Genomic DNA, 26,440 nt, shown 5'->3' on the forward strand with positions numbered 1-26,440 from the left:
TGATTTTTTCATATAACCAAAAGTCTGCCCTACATATATTACAAGAACTTTGTTGATGACCTACACAGATTTGGGGTATTAAATACTTGATTACAAATGACAGGCCTGATTTTGTATTACATTCTTCTACTTAAAAGTTGTTTTGGTTTTAAATAAAAACATCATGATCTAAAAGAAAAATATTTTAGATGTACTGAATTATTTATAAAAGATAGATACTTTTAAAATGAAAAAAAGGACAGGAAATAAATAAATGCATACATTACCCTAAAGCCTCTTTGGAATAGTACTCCATTAAAGTAATAAGACTTTGGAGATTTTTTTCCAGACTGAATACATGAGCTACAGCAGATCTTCCTACAGGGTTAAAGGTGATCAAGTAAAGGTTGTGAAGTGTTCCCAACAGATCTGAGTGGTCAGTCTCCTCACTGGCTGTGCATCGCTGGAAGTGGCAGAACAATTCTGAAATGCACTGTAACGTCTGGGTTGAATGCAGGAGCCACAGGGCAAAAGTATCCTCGTTGGCACCATCTGACTGCAGACCTTCCTCTTGATCTGGATCAGAAAACTGACAAAGTGCTCTAACCAACAAGTTTGTTGCTTCGTGCTCAGAAATAAAGAAAAGAAGACCCTTCTGTGACTGTGCCAGGAAACGCAATATATCTCGGATAGCTTGAAGCACACCTGGATGTGCACCTGTCACTGGAAGAGACAGTAGCAAAGTAATGCATTCCAAGAAGTGGTGACTATGAAGATATCTGAAAAAAAAAATCAAACCAAAACCAGGAAAATAATCAGCAATGCTACAAATATTTGCACACACTGCACAATAACATTATATAAAACTACATACCTCCTAGCTTCAGTACCTATTGCTCTGTGGACTACAAGAAATAATAACTAATTATGAAGTAGTACAAAATTTAAACCTTACAAAACATAATTGCTATATTATTTACAAGAAATAAATCCTAGAATTCTGATCTTCATAAAAAAACCCCCCAAAAAAACAACCTCAACCCTAGATACACACAAAACAGGACATTATATTTTATTAAATCTGCTGCATCTGAATTGTCATCAATGCCAGATCCAATGTTTTAAATGTGCTAGGAAATCAATCATTATAGCATATCTAGCAGTGATTTTTGAAGACTCTTTGTGTGTAGATACTTGTATTCAGCCATGACCAACACCACTATTACCAAAGACATCTGTCAGCATTTAGAGAAATGCTTTCCGGACAGAAACTTGTGAACAGAGAAAGAACCCATGGGATGTTTTAACTGGCTGAAGGCAGGCAGGCCTCAGCTCCTCTGCCTGTGCTGTGTAACAGTGAGCTACGCTGACACAACCGCATGACTTCTGAGTCTGGCTTGCATCTTGCCACCTAATCATGAAGACTTGAGGGATTTCAGACCTATTTTATCCATACACATAGACATGCTCCAAAATGACAAATGACATACCCTAGGTTTACAACCATTTTCAAATTGGACAGCACCTAGCACAACTGGACAGCATCTATGAATGCGACTGAAGGGCAAGCATGTTACCAGTAATAAGGAGATGTTGACTTCTGGCTAGGTGCATTCCAGGTTGATCAAAAGCCAACAAAATAACAGGTACATTAACTTATTGAACTCTCTCAGACTTCAAATGCACAATCTAGAATCTTCCAATAAAGAATTAAGTGAAATATCTAGCAAAGTGTTATTCAACAAAGTCACCCTTGAAATACATCTCTACAAAGCTGGAGGAAATACACTCTAGAAATTGAATTTGCAACTGCCGTACCTAAACAGGACAGGGTAAGGATCATCCCTTTCTGGAGGGCCTGTAATGCGTGCCATGGTTGGGAAAGATTTCACAGGTGGCTGAATCATTGTATGAGGAGCAGTTTCCATCAAATGGAAGATCTCTTCAAGAAGACTAACAAGTTTTTCCATCTCTCCTTCACTTATATTAGAAGATTCCAAAAGATGATCCATGTCCATAGGAGCCTCCACATCATTTTCATATTCTTGGTTGGTCCTTTCAAGTCCTGCCAAGTCCTGGTCCTGCTCTGGCTCCGTGTGGTTAGGAAGAGGAGGAGTGTTCTCTGCTAACTGGTCAACCACCTTTTTAATGTCTGACAGAATCTCGTAGAAGTGACATTTCTGGAGAATTGCAGAACCAGCTGTAACAACTCGCACAGTCTGATCTAACAGTATGAGTTCCAGGAGTTTCTGATAACCACTTTTCTCATGTACATCTGCACCGCCTCTTAGAAACATTTCCATTCCCTCAGTCATACTAATGACACTATCCAAAGCTTTAAAAGCATTAAGTTTAAGGGAGGATGATACATGATCTGCAAACAACAGTTCAAACAACACATTAATAACTCCTGCCTGCAAGAGTGCCGTTATTCCTTGAGTCCCACATTCTCCTAATGAAGATACCAATTTTGTCCCAGCTTTGAGTTGTCGAACGTTCAAAGCAATGGGCTGTTTGAGAGCCACCTGAAGGTTTAAAGCCTGCAGGGTCCAGTCTACTAGCTGGGTAATATAGTCTTGCTTTGTGTCTTTCACCAGCAGGTAGCTCAATTCTTTTACTATTAAACTTGGAATTTCTTCTAATGCAGTGACCCACTTTGCACCCCTTTCCTCTTGATATAATTCCAACAGTTCAGTTAATTTAACTGAGCCTTCTACTGCCCCTGAATTTTCTTTTTCTGGGTCTTGGTCCTTTATTTTAGCAACTTCATTTTCAAACACAGTCCTGTAAGGGCAGCTGAAGTATAAAAGTGGTCCAAGCTCCTTTTCAAAAGGTTCATATGTCACAGGAGGCACAGATGCCAGATCCTCGGGAGTATATTCAATATCAAAGCTTGGATATTTAAATGTTTCACGTTCCAGATCAGCAATTACATCTTCATCACTTGAAATCTGCTCATAGCCATCATCTCCTAAAAAGAGAAAGATTAAGTTACCAAATCAGCTATGAATAAACCAGATCATAACTTCAGAGAATATCTTCCAAATACAAAGTAATGATTTATTTTATACAAATATTACTAGCTAGAGATCACACTCTAACATACAAAAAGCCTTTTCTTTCAAGATATGAGTGAAAGCCCCATCTGACAGGGTTTTTTTTAAGTAATAATGGAGTCATTTAAAAGAATATATAAAGCAAAAAGTTTAACTAGAGTACACATTACTACAAGTATATTGTCCAATTTTCCTCCTGTGATTGCATCTATCATAAAACTTCCAGCTCGAAATTTTTGCATAGACATGGGTGGGATCTTTAAGTAATACAAGAAGATGGCAACTAACTTTATTACACAAACAATTTCATTTGGTTTTTAATTAAATAATCTTTCACCCCTTTCCTACATTTTTAAACAAAATGTAACAAGACTGAATGTTCATTCTCACCTATACAACTGTATCTATTTTCCTCTATTTATAGAAAGTTTTCCTATAAAACAATAAATATTCCACAGCAAAATACTGTTCTTGAGAGAGGTCAGGACCACAGATAAGGCAATGTTGCAATAACCAAGGGAAAAATATTCAGTTCCCTTTGCACATATTCATCATGAAGGTGCTGCCATCAAAATTTCATAAACCTCAATTTTTTTTCTAAACTCTTTACAACTTACCATCACCTTCTTCCTCCTCTTCACCCTCTTCTTCATCTTCATCATCTTCCTCCTCCTCCTCTTCTTCCTCATCAGCAATACTCTCTACTGTATGACCATCATCATCATCATCGTCGTCGTCGTCCTCATCCTCCTCCTCCTCAACGTCCACATCATCATCATCTTCCCCTTCCTCTGGTTGATCTTCCTCTACTTCTCCATCATCAGAATACTGGCTTTCTTGATGAATGGATGTTCGATCAGGAGAAATCGGCTCAAAGTAATCCTCCCTATGGTCCACATCATCTTCTTTTTCCCCAACCACTAAAAATAGATACAAAGTTTCAGAAATAAGAGGACTTGACTGAAATCCAAAGACATTAAACAGGACTGGCCCTATGAGTGGACCCCATCTGGTCCCATACACTTGGGCTGACCATTCCCTCCTTGATTATTGAGGGTTCATTCTCCTCCCTGTGTCTGTCTTCCAGCCCAGGGTACCTGGAGAATAATTGATCTTCCAACTAAAGACTGAGGCAAAGAAGTCATTAACTACCTCAGCCTTTTCCACATCCTTGGTCACCATGTACACCCCTGCATCCAGTAAAGGAGATTCTCCTCAGCCCTCCTTTTTTTTTGCTAACGTATTTATAGAAATATTTTTATTGTCTTTAATAGCAGTATATATGTTTTAGGTTTCTGTATCACATATACCAGAGATGCAAAAAAAGCATCTTGAAAATCTTCAGGTGATTTGATTGAACACAATCACTTAGTACAGCAAGACTATGCATATGTAGAGTTCCTGGCACTTTTAACCAATACAGAGACTGGGTAACTTGGCAGATGCTGCAGAGTAACGGAGAAGGACAACGGACACCAGAGTCAACAGAACACTTATATAAAACATGAGCAGCATGTTCAACAGTGCATTGATCAACAGCCAATATTCTCAATCTACTATCTTTTAAAATGATGCAATTTAACAGCCAAAACTTTTCTTTTCCAAATCCCTTTCCTAAAACCGAATCTGTCCAGCAGAAGTAACAGCAGACAGGAAACTTCACACTGGGAAGGAACACAGAATTCTGCCTCCTTTAAGCAGTGATGTGCAGCAAATAAAACACAGTCTGTTCTCATTCTACCTGACACTGGCATAGGTTCATCCTCATCATCATCAGGAGGAGGAGGGCCTGGAGGTGTCCTTGGTCCCCTAGGTTGTGGTCTTGGAGGACTGCCATTGAATTGGTCTTCTTTCTCTCCATCAACTATATTTATTGGGAAAATAAAAACTTGCATTTAATGAAACCACAGGAATAAAAGCAGAAAATTTTGGAGTTTCAGTGCTACTTTTGACTAGGGAACACCATTCCCCAGCTTTTATTTTATCTTTATTCTGCATTATGTGAGACAACTTTCCAAAGTCACTTTTGATGAAGTAATTTTTGATGTAAACAAGAACTACATCAATAAACAAGCTTATTAACACTACTGATTTTTTAATATAATGCTTGTTTAAAACTTACATGAGTAATTGCCAATTTTGGTTTTGACACTACTCATATTGTAACTCTATCAATAATATCTGAATTGCTTCTAAAAAAAGTTTACATTTTACTCAACTGGTTTTTACAACTGTTTTTTACTACACATAGCATTCAAATTTTGAAGTCTTCTAGCCATACTTTGAACAATAGTTCTAATTTTAAATCTAAAACCAAAATTGAAGCAGAAACTAGACCATGGATTCTATTCATGGCCGTTCCAAAACCAGTGCTGAGCACTCTTTTGTAATTTACTTTATACAAGTCAGATAAGCAAAGTTAACTACCACTGTGAAATGTTCTTATTATGATTTTAATACTATTCTAATCACTTTTTTTTAATATTCCAATCATCTACATTTTGATGAGTTCACACAAGTTAAACTGCATTTTGACTATCCAAAGTAACGAGCAACAGATCAAATGAACCACTCTCATAAAAACACTGGATGAGACCCTACTTAAAATCATTCAATATAAATCTAGAAGACCATATGAAACTAAAGACACAATAAAAAAAATGAAAGCCACTGTAATCTAAAATGTGGAAGAATTGGGGATTTGATTTTCAGATGGGATACTGTAACACTGATTTTTAAAAGAAAAAAGTCTCCGTCTTCCCCCAAGGCTCACCATGTTTTGGATTTCTTTTCAATCCAGGCTGTTGCTGGGGAGGTGGAGGTGGAGGGGGTGGTGGAGGAGGTGACTCTCTCTCATGAGTAATTACCCTGTCAACTGAGCCATATATTGCCAAAGTCAGACAGTTGTACCACCCTCTAAGAACCAATCCATCCGTGTTGACCTGTTTGTTTTTAGAAAAAAAGTAAAAGCACTTAAAGACAACTTCAAAAGAGTTACTCTAGTATCACTGCATCAATATCTGCATAAAAGCCAAAAGAAAAATCCAACATTAAAATACCTCTTTACCCCACATTTTGAAGTGAGAAAACTTTAAACACATCAATCATTGCAACATATAATCTTTCTCTAAAAGCATTAAATTCCTTGCACTATAACTACTGCCTAGATAGATCCCTAATCTACTACAGCCTATTAATGGAAAAAAAAAAAACCCAAAACAAAAAATCACAAGACTCGAAAATAAAGAGTATCTAAACTACAGGCAGGTTTTAGGAGAAGGTTTGAAAAAACAAACGCTTTACACAGTGCTAACACACCACATGCAACCATATTTATACCTAAAAGACAGATATGCAGGGAAAGAAGAGGTTTAAATCACACTGTATTACCTTTGCATTGGGCCTGAAAATAATTGAAGTGTTTTCATCATATTCAAGGCTGTTAAATAAAAGAAACAAAGTCATGCTTCATTAATATAAAGCATGTTTACAGAAATAAAACACAGCACTACTAATCACACAAGCCAACAATAAAACACTGGACAAATACATACTATTAAAAGCAAGAGTGCAAAATCACTTATTTCTACAGAATTCTTTGCAATAATATATATGGGCTCTGTAAAGCTTTTCTTAAATTTTAAGCATAAACCTCTGTCCTTCCAAACAGATGGGAGGAAAAGAATAAGAACACAAACTAGCAAAGTTCAAATCAAATATGAAAGTCATGGGAGATACAGGATTGTCTACTGTGCATTTTCTGCACTATAAAAATTTTCAGGAAGAAAAGGTAGATAATGAAGTCACACACTAATCTTGAAAGAACTTACCTTCCCAGCCGATCAAAAACAGGGGCACTTGGTTTGCTGACATTGTTGAAAAACAAGTCCAGTTGAAATGAATGGGGGGACGTCTCTCTAGAAACAGATTAGAAGTAAAATTGAATTAGATGGGTTCCTTATCAGAGGAAGCAGGACTACAGAGGGAAAAAAAATAATAAAAAACCACAACAAAATTATACTGTTTAACTAACTCCTCAAAATAATTACAAGTTCAGCAAACACATAAATGCATTTTACGTTTTTATGTAGGAAGGTCTATTGAGATACAAAAGTTCAAGAAAAAAATAACAGGAAGATTTTCCTGAATCTGATACCTGGTATCTTTCACTTACCCATAAGCCCTGTTGTCAGGCAAACTTGTGTGAGCTCTCACTCCTGGAGGAATGACACGGACTTCATTTATGTAAACCACACACGGAAAACGAACCACATCAATATTGGTACTTTGCTACAAAACAAAGAATAAGCAAAGTCTAGGAAATGTAAAACATGAACAACACCATGTACTTGTGTTCTCTACTAATGGAACTAAGGTTGCAATCTTAATAATAAAATTCAATTCTGTAAAATGCTAAACACTGATAAACACAGAAAAATCAGACAGAATGTTAAGACAGAAAAAAATGTCTTTCAATATAATGTGGGCATTTTTCATATATTTAACACTATTTTTTCATAGAAAATGTTACTGGTTTACTTACTTAATTTACTACCTTTATTTGAAAGAATCTTTTAAACAGTAACAGGTTGTTTTCACCAGACAGAAGGTATATGTGGTGTAATTCTAAACATTAGCAAATATCATATTTCAAATATAATATTAGAAATTATAATGGTACTGTAAGCCTATTTTGCTAGATCTGTACAAAAAAACCCATATGCTGTGTATTTTTCCAATTTTGCAACACCTGAAAACCTTTAGCAAATATCATTTCTGCTTACCACACAAAACCAGCAAGTATAAAGAATTCTTATACACTCCAAAAAGATGTTTGAGCAAACTAGGAAATTATTAAAGTTACAGTGGCTTTCCATGTAGCAGCTACCAAACAATTAATGCTGGAAGTCTCTCACTAAACTCACCACATTAGGTCTTACTGCATTTATCCATCATGTTTACCACATATATGCTCATAAAACAGTACACATATATAACTTTATGTTCAGCTGTAAACATATAAAGACTTTCTTAGCAGAATCATGTTTCCAATTAGCAAACTGAATTAGCAGACTTATAGGAAAAAAAAAAATCCCAAACCACTCATCTAAGTGTCTACTAACACAACTAAAAATGAAAATTAAAAACCAGGTTGATCTGCAGTGGAAATGTATCTCTTTCACCACAGAAAGCAAATGAAACCAGCAGAAAGCAAGGAAATACTAAAATTTTTAGAAAGCTAGTAAGCAATGAAACAGATAAAGTGGAGTTTTAAAAGCAGTTTTTAAGATATGGTTTTGGGCACGTATGACTGTCTACGAACAAGAAACATCTATACAAACATTTTTTAGCACACAATGCAAGACCTTGGCCTATGGGCTGATGTGTTAGAAGCTGGATAGTGGAATCAAAGGAATCCAACTAGGACAGGAGCACAGACACAGGAACAGGGTGAGTGCAGGCTGTACAGAGTGAGGGCTGTGGGAGATCATCTGTGCCTTTAAAAAAGATCTGAGTCATGCAGGAGACTCGGATTTCTGGAGGAAGGGCTGCTGCTGGGAACCCTCATCCCCAAGAGCATTGCACAAATAAAGACAAGTTCCTCTTTAAATGATACAGGATTATGCCCTGACAGCCATGCATCAACATCACCAAAACAGCAAGTGAATTCAATTCACTTTTCCTACTAAACTTTAAGAAAGACCCTCAACAGTAGTGAAACTGCATAGCTAAGCCAAATAAATAATTTTATTCAAAAACGCTGCAGTAGTTTTCAGGAACTGTAAGTTCCAGTGCAACACTCACAATCCACATAGCGGAAAAATTAGCATAACATAAAGGCTTTCAAGAAACACATAAAATACATAAGGTTCAGCTTTGGATAATGTCACTGGCAAGAACAAAAGTGACAGAAAATGATTAAAAAAGAACAGGATTAAAAATGTTCAAGAAGAGAATATAATGTCCCGGAGAGGAACAAGAGTGGCTACTGCTTCTACCCAGGGGAACAGCAGTGGCTAGCATTCCCTGCTTAACATTGTCTCAAATAGCGGAATTAAAAATATATTTGGGCCTAGCTGATCCGGACAGCTAGAGACTCCTGAATAACTTTTCAATCACATTTAATTGCAGCATGAGCTCAAAATACTCCCTTTTCTTTCCCTAATGTCTATCCATGAACACAGTTGAGTTATTCTATGGCTCTGTAAGATCCTTCTCATGTTCCCGTACACAACCACTTTTCCCCTAATAGTCCCATTCTTCCTCCCTGAACAGCACATCCAGCAGAGCCCCGGGCAAACCTGCTGCAAAGCCAGCAGTTTCAAAGATGCTCAAGATCCCAACAGCCTCAAAGGGGAATATTTGCACGATCTACCACTGCCAAAAAAGCTTGAAATACTCATTCTGTGCGCGAGGCACGTAAAGGGAATAAATCTAAGGGAATATCTCACAAACACACAAATATTCCTCCTCATCAGCAGCTACACAAGAGCATCAGGAATCTCACAACCGGCACGGCACGGTCCTCTAGTCGACTTCTTTCATTATCGCCTCCTCGAAGCACGTTTACCTTCTTTGTTCCCTTCTCGCCTCTGCTCCCCATCACCTCTAAATCCTCGCTCCTTTCCCACCACCCTCCGCCCCCTGGCAGCAGGGCCAAGGGCTACCACGACAGCGGCTCGAGCAAGGCTTCGTGTCAGGCGAGGCGGGGAGGAGGCGGCAGCCGCCCCTTGACGGCACCTGCCCCGGGGCTGCTCCTGCCCGACCGCCACCGGGGCCCGCCCCAGAAGGGATTCCGCGCCCCGGGGGAGGCCCCGACGCGAGCAAGGGGGCGTCGGCAGTAGCCCAGGAGAAGGGAGAAGAGGGAAAGGGAGGTGAGAGGAGCGGCGGACTCAAGCCCCGTTTTACCTCCGCGCTCTGATGCTTGAACGTGTCCAGGAACAGCAGCTCGGTCGCAGCATCCGCCGCCATCTTGGCCGGGCCGCGGGAGACGCGCTTCCGGCGCGCGCGCGAGCGCTTCCGGGCCGCGAGGGGCGGGGGCGGCGAGGCTGAGGGCGGGGGCGGGGCCAGAGCGCGGGAGGCGGGGCGGGGGCCAGGCCGGGGCGGTGCCGCCGCCCGCAGCGGAGCGAGGGGCGGGGGAGCCCGGGTGCCTCGGCACTGACGGAGTTACAGAGTGAGTTAGGTTGGAAAAAACCTCTGAGATCGTCGAGTCCAACCTTTCACCTACTAAAACTCGGGCCGCAGTCGGGGTTGTGAGCAGCGGGGCGGTACCCCCGCTCGCCACAGACCCCAGTCCCCGCTGGGCGTCACCGCAGTCTGCAGCGAGCCTTTGCCTCCGCTCGGTTTCACAAGCTCGGTGCTGGCTAATTTCAGCCCCACCTGAGAAATTTCCTTTGGAGCCTTTCCCGTGCTTAAAACAAACGCTTTTCAGGTGTAAGAAGTTGTCCCTTCTCTCAAGTTTGTGTAGCACAGCTCCTTTCAACCTTTTCTCGGCGCCAGATGTACCCGTTTAGCATCCATTGCCTTTCTGCAACAGCGATCAAGTTGTACAAGCACTGGGGACACCAGGAAACCAAAGCCAGCCTGTGGCCAGGAGAATGATGTGGAATTAGTCTTACGCAAGCGGTGTTGGTTACACAAGTTTTCTGTACGAGGTCTATGACAGCAAAGCTGCACCATGTGCCTTTGGAGGAAGCTGTAAAAAGATGTGTTACATCTCTAGATTGAAGCTTCAGCCAAATACCTGCGCTTTCCTTAACGGTGATTGTTATGCCTTGCTGTCTTCATCTTGTGTCTGAAGCAGCTGCTTAATGAAATACACTGGTTTATGTGTGTATTAGGACTTCACAAGCCCCTTTTCTGTTTCAGTAGCTGAGCTTGCTGCTCTCTCAGCACTCCAAACTTTCACTTACACCAGGAGCTGCAGCCCTCTAGGTTGTACTCCACATGAAAATGTTGCATCACTTTAAACAAGGCTGTGGTTCAATATATCCATTTGCAGTGGTGAAACTAGTTCAGGAAGTTCCTGTCCCCACAGCACGTGTTGGAGAGCTGGGCCACAACATGCAATTCCCCAACCAGTTCTACTGGCACACCCGAAGAGGTATTTTGTGGCAGTGCAGGGAGACTCATCAACTAGAATTTCTTCTAGGTTCGCTGAAAACATGGTTCTGCCCCATACTATTTGAACATTTGAACAGATGTAGTTAAAGCACAAATCCTTTTAAAGAAATATTTCAGAATTTGAAAACCAAGGAGCATCCTTGGCCATGCTGGCAGATTTGCCTACTGTCATTCTTGCCCCAGCCTGGATCTCTCTCTCATCCTGATGAATTACCAGATCTAAACTTCTGAAGTAAAATACAATATCTTTATGTAGAAAAAAACCCTACCCTTTATATGTATTTTACTGAAGTAGCACAAAGCCTTTTGACACTTGGCATAGCTGGTTTTGATTATGTTTATGGGCTTTTTGGAGACTTCAGTAGGGCAGTAGCTTTGCAGATCTACTCCAAACATGGGCATCATCGTGTGTGCCGTTGTGCCAGAGGAGCCCAGTCGCAGTCAGATGACTTCTCTCCTGGGGTAGCCTGGAACAGTATTGCAACCAGGTCATCCAGTCAGAGTCATTTAAGTAACTGGCAGGGGAATTCCAGCCCTGCGTTTTCATCTGCAGTGACTCCCTCACTGCTGGTAACAGCTGCAGCTCTGCATGTGAACAGAATCAGCTTTGCAGGATTAAATTCAGATGGCTCTGAATGCAATGTCATTGACTTCAGCACATGGCTGGACTTACAGGTCAGGCATTTCCTTGCTGCGAGGTAGAACAGCAGTGTTTGAATGTCACACACAGTTGCACAACATCAAGAAGCAATTTGGGTATTTTGGAGGGTATTTTCTCCACTGATGAAAGTGGAGAAAACAGAATTTGTTTAGGAACAGCAGTAATCTTAGAGACATTAAAAATATGATGGCAAACATGAACACATTCAAAAAAAAAATGATACAGCTGATTATCCAATTTCAGTTGTAAGAAGTTGATATTCTGGAAGGAAACTGGGGAAAAGTTATACAGGTGGGATACTTGTCACAGGCCAAAGGTCTGTGCAGGAAAGGATAACAGAGTTGCAGGTGGTATTGGGGTGAAGACCCTCCTGTAGAGGAATAGAGCAGGGCAGGAGATGCACAACTGGCAGAAAAAATCTGGATTTATTGAGAAGTGCAAAGTCACCGGTTTGTTCAAACAAACTGTGAGGAAGGGGATCAATGGGTGAGAGAAGGAAGCTTCAGAAAAATGGGGGAAATAAATAAGAGGGCATGTGAGTTTCTTGCAGTGTTTGAGGGTGGGATGTTAGGACCAGCTCCTTGGCAAGAAGAATGGTGTGAGTAGTTCCAGAACTGTCCTGTTACAGAAAGTGGAAAAAAAGGACATGTGGTAGGAAATCACCAGAACTAATACAAAAATGACAGAAAAACAGTTACATTGAGATTAGCAAAAGGGCTGGGCAGACAGACAGCAGGCAGGAAAGAAAAGGAATGCCAGAGAGGAGATGAGGACAGCAACAGTGTCCTGGGAGGAGCCTTGAGAGGTCACCTTGCTTCAAAGCACCCTAGTGCTTTCCTGTAGATAACAACACTGATGTCATCTGGAAGGTGACACTTCATGCAAAGACTATGCTTAACCAGTCCCAGGACTAAGAATGACCAGGGCCAAGCAACTGGAATGGGAGTACACAAATGCCAAGTGTCTGGGCAACACAACACAGGAACCTGACCAACTGGTGCATGTTGTCAGACCAGATGCTGCAAGCATGCAAGAAAGAGGATGGAATGGGAAATGTGACTGGACAACAGATGTTTTAGGGAATGTGTTAGCCAAGAAAGAGAAAAATAAAAGGTAATGGCACTACAGTAGCAATTAGTGACAAGCAGCTTCATAAGCAAATTAATAAATAAAACAAGGATTAGCCAGTAACCCAAAAGACATAATGGGAATTAAAAATACTTTCAGGGTACAGTTTCACCTTTGAAAGGGGTTACTATACATAATGCAGCCTGCTCTAGCATTAATTTGGGGGGTCTCATGCTCCTAGATGGAAAGAGACAAGATAGGATGAGACAATAAGGCAGAAAAGAGAAGAATAAAAGAAGTGCCTAAGCCAGAACACAACAAATCACAAGTAAAGGAACAGGTGCCCATCCAAAAACCATTCTCACAAAGACAAGGGCTGCATCTCAAAAGCCAAGCTGGCACTGAGGAAGAAACTGCCTAGGACAGATGATTAAGTTTCACTGAAAGACGAGCAGCCAACCAAGCCAGAACTCTCTGTCTGGCATGCTCTGCTGTGAAGTAATTTCAGAAACGTACTTCTGGATTTTTGTACTAAAGTATAAATGTTTTTCTAAGAAGTTGCAGTAAACTAAGACCTGAAAGGGAAACTGCACAAAGAAATCCTATGCCGTTGAATTCTTCTGCTCCAGGCTAAGAAGAGGTCACAAAGCAAAGTCCCTGTGTGAGGACCAACCCCACTCCTCAGATGCTGAGTACAGATCACCTGCAGCCACTGCTGAGGACATACACCCCAGACCTCCACAAATGTTTTACTCAATGCATCAAAAGTCGGAAGACAAATGCACAAAGAAAACCAGGTGCTCTAACTCTCCAATGAATAGGGCACAATTAGCTTAGGTGTTTCCTGATACCAGATTCACATGGCAAATTTCAGCTGCTGCCTTAAAAAACTAGAGGGATTAATTTGACATTTTAACCCCTCAAATTGCAGTCTCTGCTACCAGTGAAAGTTTTGAAATCTTGGACCAGAGAGAGTGAAAATTACTCCAGCCATTGTGTGTCATGCTTGAATTTGGTGTCAGTCCCCACAAGGAGAACCAGGCTGCACTACACCACAGTAGGGCAGGAAGAGGATGCCAGGCACTATGTGGACGTGTCAGTGGCCGACAGGATCCCCAGCAGTGGTGAAACACATCTGCTCCCTTCCTGACAAACAAATGTGCAGGTGTTAATAAAAGGTGGTGCAAGCTGTGAACCTGCACCAGCATAAGGAATGGTGATGAAGAAACACACAAGGGGCACCATCATCAAAATGTCCAGCACACAACTGAAAACCAGGTTACACGATGGGTGAGCAACTGGCTCGCAGGTCAGGTACAAAGAGTTATAGTGAACGGGGTAACATCAGGCTGGCAATCTGTCACTAGTGGGGTTCCACAAGGCTCCATCCTTGGCCCAGTTCTTTTCAATGTCTTCATTAAAGGCTTGGATGTGGGACTCAAAGGCATACTAAGTAAATTTGCTGACAACACCAATTTGGGAGGAGCTGTTGACTCCATGGAGGGCAAAGAAGCCCTGCAAAGGGACGTTGGCAAATTAAGAGAGATGAGCAATCACCAACTGTATGAAGTTGTCTTGGGATGACTGTGATGTGTATCCCCTATCGCTGCCCCATGCCCAGAAATCAATTATTTTTTTTGCCTTTCTATGCCTTTACACTGAGCCTGAGAGGGGGAAGGAAAAACTGAGCAAAACTTTTTCAAAGCAGTTTGTTTTCATGTTCCAAGGTCACACAAATATAGAGACCCTTTTTTTAAGTGCGGCAGGAGAGGGAGAGGGAAGGCAAACACCCGGCTTGCTCTTCTTTCCAGCCAGCTTTCAGCAGTTTTTTTTCCTCAGCTCCTTTTCTTCTGGAGAGTTGAACTTTTGTTTTTCCTGGGACTTCATTTTTTTTCCTTTTCTCTCTGCTGGACTGTTTCAACATCAGAATACATTTGGAGGACTTTCCACCGAGGCCTTGGCCCTGGATGTGGGCCCACCACCCCATCCCATCTCCAAGGAGGGAGAGAGATCTATGGAAGGACTCTGAAATTTTCCCAGGTTTCTCTCAGCAGAGAGGGAGGTTTTATTATTTAGCATTATTATCCTTTTCCCGTGTGTTTGTTAAATAAATAGTTTTTATCTCTTTCACCTTCCTTCAAGGAAAATTTATTTTTCCCGAACCTGGTGGGGAGGGATGGTTGTGACCTGCCTTCTCTCAGAGCATATATTTCTAGATTTCGCCAAACCAGCACAGAATTTTAACAAAAGGCAGGTGCTGGATTCTGCATCTGGGATGGGGCAACCCTGGATGTACAGACAGACTGGGGAACAAGAGCACAGAAAGGGACCTGGGGGTCCTGGTCTATGGCAAGCTGAATGTGAGTCAGCAGTGCCCTGGCAGCCAGGAGGGCCATCCATGTCCTGGGGGGCATCAGGCACAGCATCACCAGCTGGGCAAGGGAGGGGATTGTCCTGCTCTGCTCTGCTCTGCACTGCACTGGGGTGGCCTCATCTTGGGTACTGCGTGAAGTTTTGGTCACCGCAATAAAAGAAAGATACAAACCTCTTTAGAGAGTGTCCAAAGGAGGGCCATGAGGATGGTGAAAGGCCTTGAGGAGAAACCTTATTAGGAGTACAGGAGCAGACTGAGGCAAGACCTTATTACTGTCTCAACATCCTCACAAGGGGCAAGTACAGCTCTCTTCAGTCTTGTGACCAGTGACAGAACTTGAGGAAACAGCATGAAGCTGAGTCAGGAGAGGTTTATGTTAGATATCAAGAAAAGATTTTTCACCCAGAGGGTCACTGGGCACTGGAACAGACTCCCCAGGGAAGTGGTCACAGTACCAAGCCTTCATGAGTTCAAGCACTTGGACAATGCTCTTAGGCACATGGTGTGACTCTTGGGGTGTCCTGCACAGGGCCAGGAGTTGGATTCAGTGATCCTGATGGGTCCCCTCTAACTCATTATATTCCATCATTCTGTGATCTCAGTAAAAATTTCAAGAAGCAGCATCTCAATGAAGTTGTAAATTAACAACTGTGGTCTTAAAGAGTCAAGTGTATTACAGGATTTCCCTGCAGAAAGTTAGTGTTGTTCACCCTGCTTTCTGTGATTTGTCACCAAAAAAAAAAAAAAAAAAAAAAAAAAAAAAAAAAAAAAAAGTGTTTGAGCATTATGCATTTAAAATAGAGATTTTAAAATAGAGATTTCACCGTGAAACCAGAGGTTGTCACAAGGGCCAAAATCATCAGCTCATCGAGGGAAGGCTGCAACGACCAAACCAGCCAGCTGTTAACACACACGACTTGATCCGCCGTGCCAGAGCCGTACAGAAGCTGCGATGCCGCTGCCTTTAGGACGACAGAGGAAAAGGCTTCACCGCCCTGAGCCCCTGGTCTGCCTCGGCAGGAGCAGCTCCCGGGGGCAACCGGCCCTCACGCCGCCACATCGCTCCCAGGCACCACACTCGGCCCCCGACAAAAGCGGGGCACCCACCGGGGCTGTCACAAGCGGCGTGGCCATCTCCCCTCGTCTTCCGTCCGGGGGACAGCGCTGCCCGCGGACGCAGAGCCGAGCTGCCCTCTGCGACAGGTCCCGGCAGGATCGGGCGACCCCGCCCCGTCGCTGAGGAGTTGCACCTTCCCGGTGCAGCGCGCCTCGACGGCGGAAGCCGCAGCCCGGCGGGGTCCGGGCCGCCGTCGGGGCACGCTGAGGCTCCTCAAGGGCCCGGGGCTGCTGCTCCTCCACCGCCGCGCCCCCGCGACCCGTCCGCAATCCCGGCCCCCCGCTCCGGCTGCCGCCCCCGCCGCGCTGCCACGTCCCCGCCCGGCGGGGCCAATGGGCGGCGGCGCCAGGTGTGTGTTACCTGCACCACGTGGGCCGGGGGTGGGCAGGTGGTGCCGCGGCCCCGCGCAGAAAAGCTCGCAGCCATTGCGCCCTTCCCAGGGCTGCAGCTGGTGTGGGAACGGCTGCCACCCACCTCGGGGGAAAGGGGGGAGCCGTGCGCCTCCCCCACGCCGGGTCCTTGGGGAGTGAGGCTGCAGGTGGGGGTTCTGCCGCTTGGGTCTCACTTGGAAGCGTCTGGGGCAAGAAAAGTTTCCGGCTTCTTCTCTTCCCCCCCCCTCCTTTCGTTCCTCCTTTTTCTTTCTCCCCTTTTGATCCTCTCTGCTGGTCCGGTGGCACCATGACGGCGTCTCCCGACTACCTGGTGATTCTCTTCGTAACCACGGCGGGCACCAACGGGGCAAGGTTGGGCTCAGACGAGCGAGAGCTGCTCCAGCTCCTGTGGAAAGTGGTCGACCTGAGGAGTAAGGAGGTACTTTCACCCGACGGGGGAGCACCCCGACCTGCTGCTCCCTTTGGCGCCTGCCATGCTGGATGCTGGCAGGGTGGTCTCGGTGCTGGGCTGGTAACGGGTGCCCCAGGCTGGAGCAAGTTCTGGTGGAGGGTAGGGGCTGGTGCTGCAGGTGGGGACCTCTAGCCGGGAGAGCTGACTCACCCCCTCCTCTGCTTTCTCTGGAGCTGGGGCGCCTGCATGACGTGCTGGTCCGGCCTGAGCACCCAGAGCTGACGGCTGAGTGCCAGGAGATCACCCAAGTGGATGTGGAGAGCCTGGCACTGGCTCCACCGCTGGAGCAGGCATTGAGACAGGTGACACCCCATAACTGGCTGCAAAGTGCTGGTTTCCTTTGGGAGTTCCCCCGTGGGGTAGAGGTGGTATCATCATCTGCTTATCCCCACCATCAGAGCAGTGGAGCCTGGCACAGGAGCACCACATGTGTGGGTCAGGAAGCCTATATGTGTAGGGCTTTGTGGGAATTTCTCCCTTGCCTTTTGCTTATTTGCCTTGGGAGGAACTGAACCCCAAGAGAGGAAGTTTAGGGTCAGCTATTTCCCTGCTCTGCTCTCCTGCCAGGCTGGACCCTGAATGAGTCTCAGCTGGAGCTGGGAAGTGTTGGAAGAAGCCAGCCTTAGGTGTCCCCTGAAAAGGCTAGGTGGTGGCAAGGCCCTGTTAAGGCTTGTGCTCATCAGTCCTGGGAAGGTGATGATGCTGAATCCTCTAGAGTAATGAGCAGGTGTGTGTGATTCCCACTAAGGGCAGGGCTGAAAGCCTGTCTTCTTTTTGACATGCTTAAGTGCCCAGTCTGAAAAGCTCTTCTGCCCCACTACTGCCTCAGCTCTCTGCAATCAGCTCTGTCTCATTGCAGTACTCTTGCAAATATCGAAAAGGTTTTTTTTCTATGATGTGGGCTGTGTAGCCATATCTCATTAGAAGGGGGAAAAGGGGTGGTTTCCTTCCAAAGATATTTATAATGGAAGTTAATATGCTCTTAGTTAGTAAGAAACAAATCTACAGAAGTGAAGGAGTAGGCTTGTATGGAAAGGAATTCCAGCTCCATATTCTGTCTGCCCAGGAGTAACATGTTATCAACTGATGACACTGCCTAGTGGAGCCACTCTGATCTTTGTAACATGTATGTCTTGTTCCTGCCAACAGTTTAATCAGTCCGTGAGCAATGAGCTGAACATTGGTGTGGGTACTTCTTTCTGTTTCTGTACTGATGGACAGTTGCACATTAGGCAGGTTCTTCACCCTGAAGCTTCCAAAAAGGTATGTAGTTGTAGCTTGTTTGACTCTTAATGTGTTTTTTACAATTTCTTGCAAAACAAATCAACTTCTCTTTAGTATGAGCGTACCTCCACACAACCATAGCACAAATATCACTCATATGTTAACGCGCTTACCAGGCTGAAGAGACTGTGTGGAAGGCATATGCAGTGCCCTGTCCTTATGTAGTCTTGAGATGCCTTTTTAAGTTAAATCAGAAGGAAGATGCTCTTAAATGTTTGAGAAAGGAGCAATGTATTGACAGTACTTGTAGCTTCTACAGGGTTAACAGATGGGATTTGGGATTGTTGCTAAATAACTAACCACCTTAATCATAAACTGTCTTTTGAAATTTTACATTCATGCTTAGCTACAGCAACTTTCAATCTTTATGTATTCAGTTGATGCTCCAAGGGCGGTGTTTGTATTTGTAAGGAGCTGAACAGTAGTTTCAGGCAGGCTATGAGTGATGATTAGTCCCATAGTCTAGAGTTTTCTATAGCTTCAGAGTTGCCAAATCACTAACAGTGTTGTGAAGTCCTGCCTGCTTTTTGTTAGTGATAGGGTTGCAGCAACATGTGAGTCTCTCTAGTTCTGAAATAACTGGCTCAATATTAATAACACCTCATTTTGTGGTTTGGTATGAACATGCATTGCTCTGTAACTGAGTTGTTCTGCTCCTCTCATTGTATCTGACTTCTGTGCAATTTGCTGCTTCATCTTTGAAGGGACACTGCTGCAAGTCGATGCTGTTCCAGAAGTGATACTGAATGAGCTTGGTTGTAATACTTGTTTGTGCTTTAAGTATTTGTGGCTTTGAAGGCTTAGAAGAGAAACAGTGAGCATGATTCACAGTGAAGAGACAGTTCTTACATATGTAGTTTGTCTTCTATGATATGTATTATGAGAAAACATGGAAACAGATTTTTAAGACTTTCTTCTTGGCTAATAAAGTAAAACTTGTCATCCACTTAAACTATGTGGATAAAAGAAGGAACACATCCTACAATTATTTAAGCTGGTTTGATGTCAGGGATCCTTTATCTATATCATCACAAGGTCACAGACAGGAATCAAGTGTTCATCAAAATCTTCTGTTGCTGTTTTGTTAAGAATTGTCCATTTGACATTTGTTCTATGCTGCCTGTAGATTAAGTAAACCACACGCTTATGAGACTTGTAATAGTTTTTTAATGAATACCCTAATGCAGGGATCAGAGTGTGGGATCACTAAAATCCAGATAGAAATATATATCTTTTCAAGAGCCTAGTGATTTCTGCCTAAAATATCCATTCTGAAGCCATCTAGCAGCTCCTGGTATTCAGAGAATGAATTAACATCAGCCATTCCAAAAGAACATAAATGAAGTGTGGAACTTCATTTCACGTCAAGGAAGAAAATCATGCTAAAACTAGAGCAGGAAATGTTGGCAAGCCCATCTGCATTTTCATAAGTCTTTAAAGAATATCGTTTGCTTAATACACCTGTCCATATGCTAAGATAAGCTGTAATGTTTTCAAAGCAGAACTTGTTTTGGAGCCTCAACTTTTTTCTTTGGGCTCCCTAAATGGGCTTTCACATAGCCTGCTATCTGTTATAATGCCAATGCTAAGTAGTTGTTATATCCCAGAAGGGACTTACATGTCTTGCAGGCAGCAAACAGCCAAAAGGAATATGAAGTATTCTGTCAGGGGTAAATAGCTTGCATTGGTTCAACAGCTACCCCCAAGACTTTTCTGTGTCTTCTCCTTTCCACTCCCCAAAAAATTAAAAGCATGTGGTAGATGTAGTGGTGGGGCAAGAAGGGTTTCATTGACTCCTGGTGGGTTACATAACTTGCTTCTGGTTTTATATGCTGCAGTTAAAGCAGTTACCATGCATAGGCTGACAAGCTCTGCACCATGTCAAGGCCTCATCTGCACAGTCAGATTTTTTTTGTTGGTTTTTGTTTGTTGGGAATAAATATTTGAAGTGTGACTATTCTCTGAAAACAGCCTTTTATATAAATTAAAATATCTGCTACTCTTGCAAAGTTTGGTTGGTTTTACAGACTGACCTGACTACCCTCTGGCTTTATACTGTTAAAATTGCAATCAAGAGTTGATGATAAATGTTGCAATAGGAGGTATTTACTCTGCTACATATGTATTGGATTTGAAGCTCTACTAATAATGGCAAATGTTTCTCTGGCAGTGCAAAAGCACGTTTCTCTTATTAAACAATATGAAGAGAAAGCTGTTTAGGCAAAAAAGTTTATGAACGTACTTACCTGGCTAAGAAGTGCTAGGTGAGTTTCTCTCAGCAAAGGCTGTTTGTGTTTCCTATCTATTCTACAGAAATTGTTAGAAAGCTTGGTATCTAGACACAAAGTAGATTAAACTCACACTGACAGTGGTTACTTTGTTCCTTTTACAGAATATTTTACTGCCTGAATGCTTCTACTCGTTTTTTGACTTGAGGAAAGAGTTCAAGAAGTGTTGCCCTGGCTCACCTGAAGTTAGCAAACTCGATGTTGCAGCCATGACAGAATGTATCCTTTTAACAGTGACTGTATCTCTGCTGCTGTTATAGTCTTGGCTGAATTTTAGGACAGAGGTGCATGAGTAATGCTTGCAACACATGTTTAGGGGTGGTATAACTTTAATGAGTAACTCGGAGCTGTACTGAGTTTTCTCACAAAGATAAAGATAAACATGTATGAGGGTGAATACTGCCATGGAGAAAATCCTGTATTTCTTCTTGACTTCTGTATGTTTTCTTTACTACCTTTATAGTTGTCTCTCTTTAAACTTCACAGTTTAGTGTAACCAGCACATTTTTTCAAATTGCTGTTGTGAATTGTAATATTAAAGTTTGAGGTTTGAGTTTCATTGCATCAGTTAGATTTTTATTTTGTTTTTAGGCAGGAGCAAATGTTGGGAGACCACCTTAATTTTCACAAGAAGAAATGGTTATTCTTGCTGTGACCTTGTAGTGAATATGTAACACAGGAATGAACCTAAGGCAGGGATGCTGTTGGCACATGTGGTATTCAGTCTCCTAGAAGGTGCACATGCTGCACCTCACAGGGTGAGGCTTGGCTGGCACCAAGATGCAGCCATTAGTATGTTTCCATTTTCAGTGATAGGGATGTCTAAAATTACCTTCTGAATAGTCTGAAATGGTCTGTAACCCCATCCTGTCTGGCTCTTTCCTAGTCTGAGCTTGAAAGCTGAAGCTGTGATTTGGCCGTGCCTTCTTCCTTCCTTCCCTGGCAGTCTCCCCTCTTGCTGCGTGCTTCAGTCCTCATCCCAAACATATTCTTGGACACAGAATTACTGAGCTATTGAAGTAGTGGTCACAAAATTCAGGTATCAAGGAGGAATAAAGGAATTTGAGAGGTTTGTTATTGGTGGTTGATGTTGCTGCTATTGTCTTTATTAACTTTTCCTCTGACTTGCTTATTGTGTCCATAGAGTAGTTGCCATTAAGAGTTGATGTCTGTGGCTTCAGAATTATTTTGGCCTTTCACTGCAGGACTAGTATTCCCTGGGCTTTGTACCTGTCGGGGGCATAAAATACACATGTGGGGTGGATTTTTGTGTTTAACCATTCTGCTCTGCTTTATCTGCAAATTAAGATTAATCTCTGCTAGTGAAGGGGCAAAAATTACTTCTCTCCCTACTTTGATGGAAAGCAGTACACTTAGAGTAGGAGTCTGAATCTTTACATAGAGAAGAAATGTTGTGGTGCATAGAAACTGGATGATGGAGACTTCTTAAAGTTATGGTCAAAAACTTAATACCTTGTTTAGGGAATGCTTTGACGTGATCTGGAGAAATTAAAGACAATTAATGACTTCAGCTGTTTCAGAGAGTTGCCCTTGGTTTCTCCTTATGTGACTATTTGGGGTATGTCCTTCCACTGTGGAAGGAGTTGTATGGCTGTAGCTACCTGGAGCATCGCTGGTCAGCTAAGGCATGGTGATGGACTGTGTATTCCCTGCCTGCCGGGAGAGGGGGACAGACCACCCTGTGTTACCTGACTGTCAGGAAGTCCCTAAAGAGTCATGCTGCCTGAGAGTAGTTTTGGCAGTTGCCAATAATATTTTCTCCAAGTTCCTGGGGGTTCCTAGTCAGTCTATCCAAATACACTCAGCTTGAGTCTGAGGTCTGGATAAGACATGCTTTTTAAGGTATATAAACCTTAACTGCATTCTGGTCTTATAAAAATTTTTGTGGCTTGTTTTGTAACTGCTGAGGCTCTTATTTATATACTTGCTATGTTCATGCAACATGGCTGAAATCAACTCTCTCTCTCTATTATTGTGTGGGAGCTGAGAATGTGGAGACCAAAGAGGGTAAAACAATTTTTGTTCCTCTTTCATTGACAAATATGATAATTTTCTTTCTCCTCACTTGCTGAAATGTATCAACTTCATCTCCTCGGTGTCAGAAGGTGTACAGGTTAATTGCACCTGGAGACCATGGGCATGTATGTGATGTTTGGGATAAAAAGACTGCTTAAAGAGGTGCTGAGTCTAAAGACTATTTCCAGAAGTTGTGTGCAGAGTTGTTCAGTATTTTTCCTTCATGTGTGGGTATGCTGGGGTGAGGGACACAAAAACAAATCAGAAGCAAGTGCAGTAGGTTGAAATGAAGGTCATAGAATCTGACCAAGCTCTTTTTATTCTTGTAGAAAGTGCAGTTTCTTGGCCTTATAGCTAAAGAGGGTGTATGAGGGGAATCTTCCATGATTTTGGCCACAGAAACTATACTGTGCCAGATACATTAGCATTTGATGAGGATAGAATGTTTAAGTATGGAGCTAAGGTGCTGATTACATGTTCAAGAGACCTGCATTTACAGACTGGTAGAAGCAGGAGTAGAATGACTTTTGGGCACATCCCTTCATGTACTTACATCTCCATTTTTCTGTGTGTAAGCTGGTTGTGATGAGTAAGAGGAAACTTCTATGATATGAAATAGTTAGGAGAAAGCTGGGTATTAATCTACAGTCATTTAAGTTATTAAAGTCTTCAAAAGCTTTTGTTTTGATGGGTCATTTTTGACTAAACAACAAATTACAGACAAATGGGGAATGTATATTACTGTTCCTAGCTGTCAGGGGAGATGACTTCCTACTGCACAGTCAATTCCAGACATATATTTCAGTATACAGCACACTGGATTTTTGGTGCTTGGCTATGTATTTCCTGCAGACAAGGCAAGCACAATCTTGAAAAAGAGCATAGAGATAATAGACTGAATAACTGGCTGGGTTATTCTTCCTTTAGAATGTACTTGTGGACTTACTCTCTCAGGAGGCTGCTTGAAATTTGTGTACAGCAATGAAACCATGCCAAACCCAAGAGCTCAGGTGGAAGCTTTACAAATCTTTACTCCCAACTCCCACAAGAAGTTATACATTTCATGTACAAACAGCCACTGGTTCCTTTTAGTTCAAGGTAAAGCAATGTTTAAAATACTGTGAAATTCAAGGGACCAAGGCAGAACTGAGACTAGTTGTAATTATCTCTGAGCACTACTGCTGCCTAACTCATGGTGTCAAAACAGTTCTTGTGTATGAGACAGTTTTCTGGCAGACTTTGTCAGAATTGTGTAAGTAATGACAGCAGGACAATTATGAGAAATTTTGAGTAACAAAACTTGAGAGAAGCGATCATGTTCCAGCAGAGAAAAGAACTTGGGTCTGTTGATTTTTTTTTTTTTATGTGTAAGCATACAAAAGGAGAAGGGTTGTTCTTGCACCCTCTGTACCTCCCATACTTGCTGTACTTCTTGATTTGCAAAGCTTGCTGAGCCAGTTTTCACCTTGTGAGTGCCTTCAGGGTGGAGTGAATAAAGCTTGCATGACTATTCGTATTAGATTTGCAGAAGACTCATCCTTTGCCTCAAGATTGGGTGTGCAGAAGCCATTAAATGGCAAGTAGCTCTTGCTTCCTCCAGTATCTGGCTTGCTCCACTCACTTCTGAACTGGATTTGTGAGAATAACTTCTTACTAGGAGTATTTGCCAGTGTTGTCAGTAGAAACTCAGGGGCACTTCAGAACAGCTTGTTTGATGTGCTGGATATTGTAGTACTGAAATTTTGTTTGTTGGGGCTTAATTGTTTGATTTGTTTTTGTTTTTTTACCTGGGTGTCTTGGAAACAATAATGTGGAGCACAATTATTACCAATAGTGCTTAACTCTGGCAATAAAAAGCCTGTATTTGGGTATTAGTTGAGAATCTTGGATTTGCTATTTGTATCTCCTGTGATAGTACTCAGGAACTGGGTAATATTATATTATCTTTATGCAAAGCATTATGTAGAAAGATGTAATCTTCTGTCTGAAGGAACTTAAATAAGAAACAAAGCAGAGGGGAAAGGATCAGTGTAGAGCAAAATTGCAATGCTGTTTCATGTCATCTCAGGTTAAGTTAGTCATTCAATAAGGAAGGAGTTAAGAGACAGAAATGGAAGAGAGAGTGGGAAGGAATAAATCTTGGCAGGCACTGGCAGTGAGTGAAGCTGTGGTTGTGAATCTGAGGAAATTATTTAGAAATTTCTTCCGTGTTAGAGAGGCCACCCTAATATAGAATATGTCTTCCTTCCTGCTCTCTTTAACTTGCTGAGTGTTGCAGGAGGTGGTACAATAGCTGCACACCAAGGTTAGGTAGTTCCTTGTTTCCCATCCTGCCTTATTTGGGACTGTCTCTTGCTTAATTAGGAACATACATGTAGATGCTACTGCATGTAGTAACTTTAGACAGCCAGGTCTGGTTTCTAACACTTCTTTAAATGTGAAATTGGATTATCCATTGCAATTGTCTTTCTCCAGTTGCCAGGAGAGGCATCCTTTTAATGTAAATGTACAGAGACACATGTGTGGTCTCCTATCCCTTTATAGAACAAGTGGTGGGTGTTATAGACTATTTCATTAATATTTTTTCCCAGGTACCATAATTTCTGGCGCCTCTGTCCATAGGAGTCTACCTCTATGTAGTCAATCTTGTTCATTAGAGTACAGATTTTCACTTAGTAGTATTAACATGCTCTTTACATGTGCAGAACTATCCATTTTTTTATCCAATCTTGCCTAAAAGCTGTGCTTTTAACTAATCACAGGTGAAGATGTGAGGTTATGCCTGCAAAAATATTGATGACTTTCTTCTTCCCCTCCTCTGTGTTTGTATTATTCTAGAGTTGGCACAACTGACTCCCTGTGTCTGACAACTGGTACTAGCTTCTCTTAGCACTAGAGCATTTTTAGGAACTACTTCTCCCATGGATCAGTGTCTTCAGAGAACATTTTCACCAAAGAAAATTATTGTGGGGTGGGGTAGTTGTTTGTTTTCCTTGTGTGATGGCCTCTCTTCAAATTCCCAGCCCTTTCACACTGCTGCATTCCCCTCTCTGAATGCTGATCACTTGTAGGGATCTTTGGCTCAGCACAAAGGAAATATTGAAATGTCTTTTCAGTTCTGACAGCACAGTCTAACAGCCAAGCACATGTGTATGCATGTCCCCTGCTGGAATAGCTATTGAAACTCCTGCCCAATTTCTCTTGACTTTTGACAGAGGAAACACATTTCCAAAATCTTCATAAAAATTGGTCAGGAAAGACCAGGGTTCCAACACCAGCACCATAAGCAGCTTCTGGTTCCCTGTATGAACAGCAGAGGCTCTGCACAAGCCCAGTGCAGAGCTGCTAGAATGCTACAGGGGGAATGCTGTCAGGAAAGGGAGAAGCACTACTCTACTCTGATACACAAGGTGCCCAGAAACATCTGTGTGGTGCTGCTTAGGCACCCTCTCTGTGAGGGAGGCTGTTTGTGGGTTATTTTTCTTTCCAGCCCCCCTTTCCCTGGGGCAGAGGAGGAGGAGGTGAGCTTGAGTTTAAAGCTTAGGAGAGACTGTGATTAAGAAATTTTTTGTTGTCATAAATAGTTGTAATCTCTTAAACCATGCTTTG

General features: G+C 42.5%; 2 protein-coding genes across 5 annotated transcripts in view; one reads left to right on the forward strand and one right to left on the reverse strand.

Moving 5' to 3' along the window:
• VIRMA (vir like m6A methyltransferase associated) overlaps nucleotides 1-16,379 on the reverse strand; it is a 33,034-nt gene extending 16,655 nt beyond the window's left edge. The window contains exons 1-9 of one of the 2 annotated variants that reach the window (XM_069005148.1): nucleotides 16,087-16,379; nucleotides 7,210-7,325; nucleotides 6,866-6,952; nucleotides 6,426-6,474; nucleotides 5,809-5,977; nucleotides 4,777-4,899; nucleotides 3,653-3,955; nucleotides 1,798-2,950; nucleotides 267-758 (exon numbers count right to left, since the gene is read on the reverse strand). In XM_069005148.1, the coding sequence (XP_068861249.1) occupies nucleotides 267-758; nucleotides 1,798-2,950; nucleotides 3,653-3,955; nucleotides 4,777-4,899; nucleotides 5,809-5,977; nucleotides 6,426-6,474; nucleotides 6,866-6,952; nucleotides 7,210-7,325; nucleotides 16,087-16,122 (2,528 nt within the window). In that variant the 5' untranslated portion in view covers nucleotides 16,123-16,379. Of the gene's footprint in view, nucleotides 1-266; nucleotides 759-1,797; nucleotides 2,951-3,652; nucleotides 3,956-4,776; nucleotides 4,900-5,808; nucleotides 5,978-6,425; nucleotides 6,475-6,865; nucleotides 6,953-7,209; nucleotides 7,326-9,944; nucleotides 10,028-16,086 lie in introns of those variants that run through there. The other variant, XM_069005147.1, reaches the window with a different exon arrangement.
• Nucleotides 16,380-16,780: 401 nt separating this feature from the next.
• ESRP1 (epithelial splicing regulatory protein 1) overlaps nucleotides 16,781-26,440 on the forward strand; it is a 35,001-nt gene continuing 25,341 nt past the window's right edge. For 2 of the 3 annotated variants that reach the window (XM_069005149.1, XM_069005151.1), the window contains exons 1-4: nucleotides 16,783-17,189; nucleotides 17,396-17,524; nucleotides 18,372-18,485; nucleotides 20,899-21,013. In XM_069005149.1, the coding sequence (XP_068861250.1) occupies nucleotides 17,058-17,189; nucleotides 17,396-17,524; nucleotides 18,372-18,485; nucleotides 20,899-21,013 (490 nt within the window). In that variant the 5' untranslated portion in view covers nucleotides 16,783-17,057. Of the gene's footprint in view, nucleotides 17,190-17,395; nucleotides 17,525-18,371; nucleotides 18,486-20,898; nucleotides 21,014-26,440 lie in introns of all 3 variants that reach the window. The other variant, XM_069005150.1, reaches the window with a different exon arrangement.

Source organism: Aphelocoma coerulescens, chromosome 2 (assembly GCF_041296385.1).
Source record: "Aphelocoma coerulescens isolate FSJ_1873_10779 chromosome 2, UR_Acoe_1.0, whole genome shotgun sequence".
Taxonomy (NCBI): Eukaryota; Metazoa; Chordata; class Aves; order Passeriformes; family Corvidae; genus Aphelocoma; species Aphelocoma coerulescens.